Below are 11,927 nucleotides of genomic sequence, written 5' to 3' on the forward strand. Positions count from 1 at the left end.
CATATGGGGAAAGGCTGTCTCCAAAGTTTTGGGTCAATGCTCATATGGGGAAAGGCTGTCTCCAAAGCTTTGAAAGCCTTTAAAAGCAAGCATCAGCACCTTGAATTGGGTTCAGAAACTGATGATTGGCAGTCAAGCCAGTTGCCCAAAAATAGGATGTCTCCTACTGTTAGAAGGCTGGAGCATAAACAGTGGTTTTCTACACTAGGTGAAGCCTCCAAATCATATTTAAGGACAGTTCCATGCAGGGCAGGGATGGGGAATCTGTGGCTTTCCAGATGTTGCTCAACTACATGGACAACAACTACCATAATCCCTGAACCCTCTTAAATCTAGGCTTGTAGATTGGAACTAACATTTCCAGGTCTTGGAGCCAAGTACAATATAAGTCACCTCAACCTCCTCAGAAGAAAGATGGAATATAAAATAAACTCAAGGAAGGACAAAGAACCTGTGGCCCTCCAGATGATGCTGAATTCCAACTCCCATCATCGCTAACAATTAGCCATGTTGGCTGGAGTTGGAGTCCAACAACACCTGGAGGGCCACAGGTTCTCCACCCGATAGTATTTATTACTAGCAGAAGACCCTAAACAAAAGGAATAAGACAAGAGAGTGCATAACAGTTCCGCCCAGATATATGGAGAAGGTTCTAGTGTAACTGAGAGTGAAAGACATCTCCTCTCTTTACTGTTCCCCAAAAAGTACCCTTCCTCAAACAAGGAAAGATATTATTACTATTTTCAGAGGGGTAGCTGTCTTTCAGCATAACCCTAACCATTAGATGTAAGTCCTATTGAATTCAATGAGGCTTACTCTATGGCGAGACGGGTTAAGGATGGCAGCCTTAGTCTGTTGCAGAAAGAAAAACAGAACTTGTAGCGCCTTAAAGATGAACAAATTCATTATGGCATCATTTTTTGTGTACTAGTCTACTTCATCAGATGCAAGAAGTGTTACCCGAGGTGTAGGTACATATGCACATGGTGGTGGTAACTGCAACATTGAGGTCAGAAGGAAATTAAATGCAGAAAAGTATGTAATTATCACCTCAAGTACTTTTTCTGCATTTCATTTCCTCCTGACCTCAGTGTTACAATCACACACACCCCAACCACGTGTATACGTACCCACAACTCAGAACACTTCAGGCATCTGAGGAAGTGGACTGTAGTCCACAAAAACTTCTATTATCATGATGCTCTCTCATTCCTGCACGGTCCCTTTGATCTGTGTTCATTCCAATCCACCATCAGTTTCACCTTCCCCTACCAGGAAAAGGTTTTGTACTATAGTCTTTTAAGACTTGGGAAGTCTACTCTCTTATTTTCCACTGCTCCCAGCCTCAAAAAACAGATGATGATGACAATAACAATAATATATTTTTTTTTCCTGCCACTCACCGAAATGCAACTGTTTCATTCTGGGGATTAAGGAGAAGACAGTCCCATGAGTGAGCTGAACTTTTTTCATACAGCACTATCCTATCTTCCCACCTTACACGTTTCTGAGATGCATACTCTGCCAGGGATACTTCCTTCACCCGGAAAGGGTTTGAAAACAAGTTGGTGACATTGTTGAAAGTATTCATAAGTCGACCAAAGAACTGCATGTCTTTAAAAAGTAGTGCAAACTATCTTCATTTAATGCTGTGGAAAGACAAAGTTCTCATTCAGTAATGTTGACGTCATTCATTAAATGCATCTGTTCAGCACAACCATTTTTCTGTTTTTAAAAATATATTATTAATGTCTAATAGATATCTAGGCTGCCTTTCAAAAATATGGATATCTTTCCAAGAGAACAAAGAACGGTACAAACATTTTAAAGCAACCCTCAAAAATGCATAATTAAATTAATAAACCAGAAAGACCTGTATATCTATTATGTACCAAGACAGAAATCCCATGCTAAAATTCAAAACTGTAGCTTGCCACATTAAACCCATGTATAAAAAAACCCTAGTCTCCTAACTAATTAAAAGCCAAAAAAGTATTCAGAAAGCAGAGATGGAGCTAATCAAACCTCTCAGAGGAGGGTTTTTTATAAATATGGGGCCACCACCAAAAAGGTTCTCATTTCTGTGTTCTTCAATCTTGGGTCCCCAGATATTTTTGGACTACAGCTCCCATTGTCCCCAGCCAGCTTAGCCAATGGTCAGGGTGATGGCAGTTATATTCCAACGTCATCTGGTGACAAGTCTCTAAACCCCTTTAGAATGAAAGTTACAAAGAAAAATGTATAGGCCAGACTTAAAGCAATTGCTTTGTGAGATATAAGCCTGTTCTCATTTTTCAGTGTTTTTAGTCAATAAGCGTAGTCAGAGTTGTGACTGATGAACACAACAGAGAAAACTGGAGCCATACAAGTCCAAGGGAAGAATGAAAAGCAGCTTCAAAATAACCCAGTAAGTCTCTTTTCCAAACAATACAGAAAGAACTTCCTGATTCATTTTGATGCTGTTTTGCAACTCTGGTCTTTCTCTAGATTTAGACAATGGAGAAGAACTGCCTGTTTCATTGTGAAGGCACTCTGCAACATATTCTGGAACTCCCTTTCTAGGGAGGTTAGACTGGCTCCCTCCCTGCTGTCATTCCGTTGGCAGGTGAAGACTTTTCTATTCCAACAGGCTTTTGGGAACTGACTGCAAGGGCTATTAATAGGGTGCTGTTTTACCGATTCTTATTTTGTGGTTTTTATAATTGCTGTTTTAAATGGTTTTAATTCTATAGATAGTTTAATTACATTTTAATTATAGCTTTCAGTATGTTTTCCTTATATGTTTTTAGCTGCATCCGAGTCCCAGTTCTGGGGGAAAGGAGCAATATAACTGAATATCATCATCATCATCATCAAGTGTTGTTATTCAGTCTCTTAGTGTGCTGTTTTTTGTTTTGTTTTTAGAGAAATGCAGGGGCTGTTAAGTTAGTGAAGCAGCAACATAGTGGAGGAGTGATTAATTGCTTTCCTATGGGGGGAAACAGATGGATTCTTAGGGTGGGTTGTTTCTGCTGGCACAAACACTTACAAGGGTATATTTGTGTCAAAGATTCAACTCAAATTAAAGAGAGAAAGAGAGCCGAATGGCTGTTTGACCTGCGCTGATAACACTGATGTAGTTAATGTGAGGTATAAATTTTAAAAACAACAAATGCTTTTTTTAAAATACTGCTTGTTTTTTTAACAATTTAATCTTGACTTTATCCAAGCATGGGCATCACAACCTTGGTTGCGGTAAAATTTAAATCTTTTTTGCCCCCTTCCCTCCACCATTTGAAACAGCATGGCTGGACTTGCACTGCCAGCCTAAGGTCAATTGATAAAGACCTACAATAACATAAATGGTTAACAACTCATGAAACCAGACTTCATTGCATGGTTTAGGGCTGGCATTGGGGGACAACAGGGCTCTTGAGCCTTTAACGGCTGTGTGGCAAGAATAAATTCCACAGGTTCAACTTCTTGACATTGTGTCCATCAGACACCCTATTACTTGGTGTGTAGCCCTCCCCCCTTCCACAAAACAGGATACAAATTTGCATGCAACAAAGCATAAGAAAATATTGTAGAGATTTTTATCCTCTTTTATGAGTGGGGTGAAGGGCCCAGTCTATATGCAGAATACTGGGCCAAGAAAATCTTGTTAGTACTCCTTTGGGCTAATGGACAGGGATGATGGGAGTCCAACAATATCTGGAGGGCCACAAGATCCCCATCCCTGATTAAGTACATTTATATCCCACCATTCTTCCAAGGAGCTCAAGGTGGCTTACATAGTACTTGGCTTGCAACCTGGAAATCCTAGTTCCAAGGTACAAGTCTAGACTTAATAGAGCACAATTAATAATCCATCAATGAGAAGGCCTCCAGCAAGTTCCTATGTATCCTTAATAAAACTGTCACAAGAGCTTGGGTCTCCCCAAGTCATGTCACCAAAGAGATACTCGTCTTTTCCCTCACCACTATATTAAATGATTGCCATTTGTGACACTGACCATACAGGCAAGGGTGAAACATCTGCCAGTTATGGTCAGTATTATGGGACTACATACTTGGGGCTGCACTGAATCAGAGGGCAAATGTCTGTAATGTAGGCTTTTAAGTGAATGATTACATCAAAATGTTGATCTGCGCATCCAGCCTGATTGGCCATTATGCAAGGTAAATAGAACAAATCCCAGTGGAGGCTGATCCATTAGGACAAATGGGGCATTGCTCCACCAACCTCAGGTGGACCTCAGCCAGCCCTCACCTGTTTACCTTCTTACTTACAACCATCCTTGGGGTGGCCTGGCTGTTAGTTTCCTCCTCCTCCTTAGCCTCAATGCTGGCCTTCTAGAACTCAGCAAGGAGGATGGGGATTAAATTAGATGGTTCTGCCTATCATTGGCTGTGGCTCCACTAATTGTGCTCCCTGCCTTCTGCTCCACCTGCTCCACCAGCCACTACTGACAAATCCCTAGTCACACGGAAGGCTTCAAGTTTGTTTATACATGGAGGATCCATTCTGTGGACAGAGTATCTATCCTGCTCTTTGTGCTAAGCTTCACTAAAATTCCTTGTAGCTGAACAACTGCCATTTTCCCTCATCACATGACATGGGAGCAGTTGCAATATTCCCTATTCCAAAGATGAAAAATGTGTGGCCCTCCAGACGTTGTTGAACTACATCTCCCATTACCTCTGACCATTGGCCATGCTTTTTGGGTCTGATAGGAGTTGAAGTCCAGCTATATCTGGAGGGCTATAGGCTTCCCATCCCTAATGTAAGGGGAAGGAAACACATTCATGTTACATTTTCTACATACTACTATGAAAGCCTCATCCAGAATGGTCTGTTAGGAGACATTTTTAGATTCCTTCCATTAACAACTGAAGATCTATCTTGTTATTAAAAACACTCCAGCTACTGGCAGATAAAAATATTACTTATTCCATGCAATTTTCTATTATACTTTTGTGTATTTATTTATTTAAGGTATTTAGATTACTGTAGCTTCTGTTGTTCATTTCTGTATGGTTTGTTTTGTGTTTTCTGTTTTCTGTTGTTCATTTCTGTATGGTTTGTTTTGTGTTTTCTCCAGTTCATTTGAGTGTATTCTAAAAGCTGTAAATAAGTTGATATTCCTCAACATTTTGTCCCACATTGTTGCACATTAGAGTGATTAAGAAAAAGAGCTTAAGACGAAGGGTTGGAGCTATTCAGGTAGGGCATCTTGATAGAAAAAACTGGTTAGGGCTCTCCAGCAGCAGATAGTAAGTTTAGCCACCCACCCATGTGAAAGCTGTCATATTTCTACACAGAAAAATAGGGAGGAGTGCCAACTTGCCCTGTAACATTGGCACATTGGGGTGAAGGTGGGCTGTCAAGCTGATGACTAGAAGCAACCGAACATTTTTTTTATTCAGACTTGCCTTTTTCATGCTTTCACTTCCAGGAGACAGAAAAAGTAAGCAAGAGAAACAACATTCGCCCACTCACTATATAAATACATATAGATGGGAAAAGAGGAACAGAAAGCTAATTTGACAATATTAAAAACCAACAAAGATAAAGCTTGACATTTGGAGTTGGAATTTTATAGGAACTTCTCTTTTGTTTCTTCCCTCCACCCACTTCCAGAAAAGGTGCAGTTTTCTATGTCTCACATTTCCATTTCTCTTACATAGGCAGCTACCTTATACTGAGTCAGACCATTTAGCTCAGTATTGACTACACTGACTGGAAGGTGCTCTCCAGGGATTCAGATTGGGGCCTCTTCCAGGCCTACCTGGAGAAACCAAGGATTGAACTTGGAAGCTTCTGCACGCAAAGCAGACTCTGTACTACTAAGCTATGGCCCTTCTCCTTTCATGTTTCTTCATAGTGCTGAACTATTTTCATACTTTCAGTAAAGCAACTCAGAGATATTACCCTGTCCCCAGAAATCAAATTTCTTTGTGGACCATATACTTCTCTCAGTACCATTTTGTCAACAGTCAGTGATTGAAACATACACTTTCCAACCCTTACATTTGTGAACCTGTGCTCCACTACGTGACAAACCAATTTCCCAGCAAAAGTTGAAAATTTCCTTTTGGAGCATCAGAACTGTACCATCACAAATAGATTTCCTGTACCTCACTGTTTAAAGAAACTGTGCTTAAGATCTCTTGTATGATATTCCAGGATAAGATACCAAACTGTATAGGTTCCATCTGATGAAGAAACTGTGCATATTCCTAAAATGAAAGCAAAGTTCATCAATAGATGTAAAAACACTGTTGCCAGGTCAAACATTTTAGTCACATGTTCACAATACTTTTAACACTGCAGTGACATGGAAGATGCAAAGCTTTAAGCTTTCCACTCAAGTATTCACAGCACTAGGGGATGTAACCTTGTTTTTCTGGAAGGGATCCTTTGTCTTTAACAGCTGCAGGATATGCAGGTTTCACTAAGCAAAACTTTCAGTGTATCTGAAAGCCATCTGCTGAATGGCTGCCAATCATGAGATTATAAACTAGGCAGGGTTTGGAGGAAAGCAATCACTGCATGAGATAAAAGTGCTGAGCTCAAAACCACAGTGCTGTCTCTTCAGCATTATCACTCTCTCACATTTGCACACAACGTAGACTGAGACATATTAGTAGATCTCTGAGTGATTCTCAGTAGATTGGCAAGGGCTTCTATGACTGCCAATTGCTTAACAGCAGCAGCAACAACACGATGACTTTTTTCTACCTAAACTATGCTGCCAAAATGACCCAGCTAATCAGGAGTGGATTTCTGTATGAAAGGATAGCGAGTTCAGTTCAGTTCTGATACTGGAAACGAATTACTGGGCTCAGAATGAGCTCAGAGGCTCTCTGCTTAATTCTAAACGGATGTCTTTTGCCCCGGGCTCTGGTTAGTAGATCCTAGAATTCTAGTAAAAAACAAAGCAGATATGGTAAGTCTGAACTTTGCCCACATCTACATTACAGTATGGCGGACATGCAAGCTGTTTTTTGGGAAAGACTACAGTTGTTCCAAGATAGAATAGGAAAGGGAAGGACATGAAACTAGAAAATGAAGCACAAAGGGGAGGTGCCACCTGCGCTTATCTTAACGCCCATAACCTTTATCAAAAAAATGAGATCCACACTTTAATACCAAGCGTGGGGAGAGAAAGAGAGATCTATCCCTTCCCTGTGCTCTAAGAGCTTTACTCACTCACCTCTGCAATTAGCCACTATTCACGCAACTACAACTTCCGCCAACAAATTCCTACAGCCTCACGTGATCGACTCTCCACCAATCACAATCTGCCAGAACGACTCCTCCCCACCGCTTAATCGATCACCTCACTGCCTGGCTCGCCAAAGGATCTGAGTAAGAAGGAAGCATATTGACGTGCGTGCGACCCTTGCGTCTCGACGTTAGGAGGAGGCCGAGTGCCCATCTTTGCATTGGGCAACTGATGGTGTGGTAGGTTCGCCGCCGCCATCTTTGTGAAGGGTTAAAGGCGTGGATTAAACTTTCGCACTTGCCCTCTGCCCGCTTTTAAAGAGGCAGTTAAACTGAAACATTCACTTGTTAGACAATAAAAGGATGAAATAAAACGAGAGGGCTCTTGCCTTCATGTCGTGCTTGTAAACTTCTCAGAGGCATCTTACTGACCACTGTTGGAAACACTGCCGGGTTAGATGGATCTTTGATCCAACCCATCTGTTTTTTTCACGTGTTAATTCTAAATGCGGCAGCTCGACTACTTACAAACTGTCGCCGCCGGGAGCATATCACCCCAGTGCTGTTCGACCTGCACTGGCTTCCAGTTGTTTTCCCGGCCCAATTCAAGGTGTTGGTATTAACCTTTAAATCCCTACACGGTCTCGGCCCAGTTTATCTGATGGAGCGCCTCCAACGCCACCAATTATGCCGCCCGACAAGATCAGCCACACAGGGCCTTATCTCAGTCCCGCCAACTAAAACAGCTAGGTTGGTGGGGACTAGAGAGAGGGCATTCTCAGTGGCGGCCCCCACTCTCTGGAACTCCCTCCCGTATGATCTTTGGTATGCCCCTTCCCTGAATGTATTCTGCCAGGCCTTGAAGACCTGGCTTTTCAGACAGGCCTTTGGGACTTCCGGGGAGGGTTAATCTCTATGACAAATTGCCTATTACTCTGAACTGTCACTGTTTATAGTTTTTATTGTTTGTATTGTATTATTATGATGTATTTTATTGTAACCGAGATGTACGTCGCCTAGAATGGCCATTGGCCAGATAGGCGACACATAAATTAAATTATTATTATTATTATAAGTCAAAAAAGGCATAAGATTGGGCGGTAAGTTAGTAGTTAATGGTGTCTTTCTTTTTTTAAAAAAGAGCCTTCTAATATATCTGGAGACCAGCTGAATTTATATTTGCAATTTTATTTTTGCTACCACAAGGATCAGAAGGAACCAATGGCTTTTTAAATAAGAAACTTTTCTATTTAAGTATCCCTTGCCCTTTGCAATCCTGAGATTGGTATATTAAACTAACAAAAAAAAAGTCTGACAAGGTTATTAATTAATCAGCCTAGTGTGAATCACTAAATATGACTGGTATATCCTCAGTTGCAAATAAATAACAACAAAATGAATGTCTATGATTAATAAATAAGAGCATCACTGTGTCTATCAATACCAACATCTAATCAGTATCTGTATTAACTAAAGAATATAAATCAAAAGCACTGACACAGATCTAGGGAAAACCAAGCCCCTCTTACAGAATGCAGCAGAATTGGTTTATCTGTAAAGTTAGTTCAAGATCACTTAACAAGAGTTAGTTACCACTGAGCACTAATCCTTTAATAAACTTAACCATTCATTTGCACACATAATCAGGTTGGTTAAAGTGTTGTAGATAAAACATGTAAATGTACTGCCTTCAAGTCGATTCTGACTTATGGCAACCCTAGAAATAGGGTGTTCGTGGTAAGTGGTATTCAGAGGGGGTTTACCATTGCCTCCCTCTGAGGCTAAGAGGCAGTGACTGGCCCAAGGTCACCTAGTGAGCTTCATGGCTATGTGGGGATTTGAACCCTAGTCCAGCACCTTAACCACTACACCACACTAGCTAGGGTGGATTTTTTAATGCACATTTGACACATGATTGTATGTGGCATGTTATTCTAATTCACTTTAGTAATTGCTGTCAAGCTATTACGTTTACTGTCCTCCTTTTTGTTATATGCCACCCAGGGAATATTTATTGATGGGAAGCTATATACATTTAATGAATAATAATATCTAGTACACATGCCTCAAGCTATAGCTGAAGTCCATCGGTCGGCAACCAAGATTTGCAGCTGAGATCTTCCCTACCTACTAAATAAGCCAGCGCTCACTTGCATTCATATCTGAAAACACCTGTGCATTTAAATGTTCGTCTTGTGTAAGAGTGAAGCTGAGCTTTAAAAAACAAATTACCTGGTTTGGTATCAATCCACAGAACTAGTTGGGCCAGTTTCAAATCAGGCATTTATTTTAAGGCTGCCCAGAGGTGAGGCAGACCTAAGTGCAAGCAAGTTTAGGAGACTAGATGTCTGCTCAGATAGCCACTGTTCCATTCTGGCTTCCAAATACTGGGTTGTCATATGACAAACTTCAAGAGGCCAGCAGAATGGACTCTTACTTCAATCCTCTTCCTTTCCCAAATGAACAGAAAACTTTAATCAGAACATAAAGGCTGATGAAAGTGGTGATCTTACTGTTCTCAAAAAATGAAATATGTAATTTGATAGGGGTCTGAGAAAATGCCAAGGCTTGACTTGTACAAATATTTTAGGAGGAAACACTGGAAATCCTTTAAAAATAAACTACAGTATTTTGCAAGAATACTTATCTGCCCTGAAAATCTGACTTTGTTGAACAACCTATGTCTGCAGCAATCCCCTCTTAAAGGACAGCTATTAACGGAAAGCTGCAGAAGCCCTGCCCTCTTTTGTATCTGATCACCCTAATGCCATTGGGAAAAGGTCTGCAGCTCCATGGTAAAGCACATGCTGTGCATGCAGAAGGTCCCTGCCATCTCCAGCTAGGGCTGGGTATATATCCAGCCTGAAATCCTAGAGAGCTGCTGCCAGACAATGTAGACAATACTGAACTAGATGGACCAACAGACTGATACAGTATAGGGCAGCTTCCTATGTTCCATCTGCATTTCTTTCATCCAACCTCCAAAATCTTTTGAAAGGGACTTAAACAAGAAATGCTTGCCTATCTGTTTTAGGGTTTGTGTGCTTTTTTTTTTTTTGAATAGGACACTTATTTGAGAGCTGAGGAACTGTTTTGAATACAGTTGTGTGAATTAACATACTATTGTGAGTTTGGCCAGCTTCATTGTACTGATTGGTCACATTAGTGCCATCCATTTAAGCACATAGCTTCCCTCAAATAATCCTGGGAACTGTAGTTTACCCTTCACAGAGCTACAGTTGCCAGGACCCTTAACAAACAACAGCTTCCAGGATTTTTGAGGGGAAGCCATGTGCTTTAAATATATAGTGTGGGTGTAATCAGAGTAGCTGGAACAAATGGATGTTAATGGTGATTTCTGGCATGGGCAATTCACCTGCAGGGTGTGTTGGTCCAAGACCAGCGCTTTGCAGGTTTTGTGCTGAGAGAGGAGAATGGCAGTCAGTTCTTGCAGGCTGAATTTATAGAACAGAGCCAAGAGTTTAGATAAGATGCAGCTTTGGAGCTGGCTGCAACAGCTGCACTCTCTAGGAATCTGATGCAGAGGTCAGCAGATTTGCTGCTTGCTGTCAGACAGCTGTACTTCTTGCTTTCAATAGACTCTACTTGTATATTTGTAAATAAGGAAACACCACAAAGACAAAATAAGTCTCTAGTGTTCTCCTATCTAAAGAAAACGTTGGCACTGCCCCTGGAACTTCTCATGGCTTAGGGATGTGTGGTGACAGCGAGTAACAATATAATTTCTTTCACATCGACAAGATACATTTAAAGCACATAGCTCTGCCTCCCCCATCCCGAATCCTGAGAACTGTAGTCTGTTAAGGGTGCTGGGAATTATAACTCTGAAAGGTAACCTACAGTTCCCAGGATTCTTTAGGAGAAGCCATGCGCTTTAAATATATGGTACCTGTGAGGTGTGTGTTATTTCTAAACTGATATATCAGAGGTGCTAGCAAGGTTTAACAGAAAGGGCTTGGGACTGGGTCATCATTATGAGGAATTTTCTGTGTCACAGAAACAGCAATGTTCTTGGAATACATCTGCAGGGCTGACAGGCAGAAATTCAATCAATGAAGCTTTCCCCAGCATGAAAATACGATGAGCTCTATCTGTTGATTTTCTGCCCATTGCAAAGCTGTTAAAGCAGGAATATAATCCACCAGATGTGCTAATAATAATAATAATAATAATAATAATAATAATAATAATAATAATAATAATAATAATAATGGCTTGCTGGCTGAGGCTGATGGGTAGTGGAGTCCAACAATATCTGGAGGGCCACAGGTTCCCCATCCTTATGTTAATGCAGTGGTTCTTACCCTGTTTTGTGTTACAGACCACTGAGAATCTGATGAAAACTCTGGACCCCAATAACTAAACAAACAATAAATGCAATTAATTTTATTGCATTGGATATTTTTTATATATATTTTTGCCCAGATCACAGACCTCATGATGTCAAGAACCCTGTGTTAAAGGCTTAAAGTGGGAGATTATGAGTTCAGAAATAAGGGACTGTTCTTCAAAACAAGATGTGTAAAAATATTGTTAGCAGTAGTTGAGGCTGGCATTTTGGCCTCCCAATTTTCAGTGACTCCCTCTCTCATCAAAAATAATCCATTTCTTTGCATTAAAGTACAGATGACGATTAGCTGTTAATTCTGAAGAGAAGCAATTCCACCAGTAAAATATTTAGGCGCGGGCCCCTTTA

The 11,927-nt window shown here is 40.8% G+C and overlaps 1 protein-coding gene across 4 annotated transcripts in view; it reads right to left on the reverse strand.

The window, feature by feature from the left end:
- PLA2G6 (phospholipase A2 group VI) overlaps window positions 1–7,362 on the reverse strand; it is a 37,178-nt gene extending 29,816 nt beyond the window's left edge. The window contains exons 1-3 of one of the 4 annotated variants that reach the window (XM_061639108.1): window positions 7,200–7,362; window positions 6,121–6,222; window positions 1,404–1,649 (exon numbers count right to left, since the gene is read on the reverse strand). In XM_061639108.1, the coding sequence (XP_061495092.1) occupies window positions 1,404–1,612 (209 nt within the window). In that variant the 5' untranslated portion in view covers window positions 1,613–1,649; window positions 6,121–6,222; window positions 7,200–7,362. Of the gene's footprint in view, window positions 1–1,403; window positions 1,650–6,120; window positions 6,223–7,076; window positions 7,096–7,135; window positions 7,158–7,199 lie in introns of those variants that run through there. The other 3 variants (XM_061639105.1, XM_061639106.1, XM_061639107.1) reach the window with 3 other exon arrangements.
- Window positions 7,363–11,927: the final 4,565 nt, after the last annotated feature.

Source organism: Rhineura floridana, chromosome 8 (genome assembly GCF_030035675.1).
Source record: "Rhineura floridana isolate rRhiFlo1 chromosome 8, rRhiFlo1.hap2, whole genome shotgun sequence".
Lineage (NCBI taxonomy): Eukaryota > Metazoa > Chordata > Lepidosauria > Squamata > Rhineuridae > Rhineura > Rhineura floridana.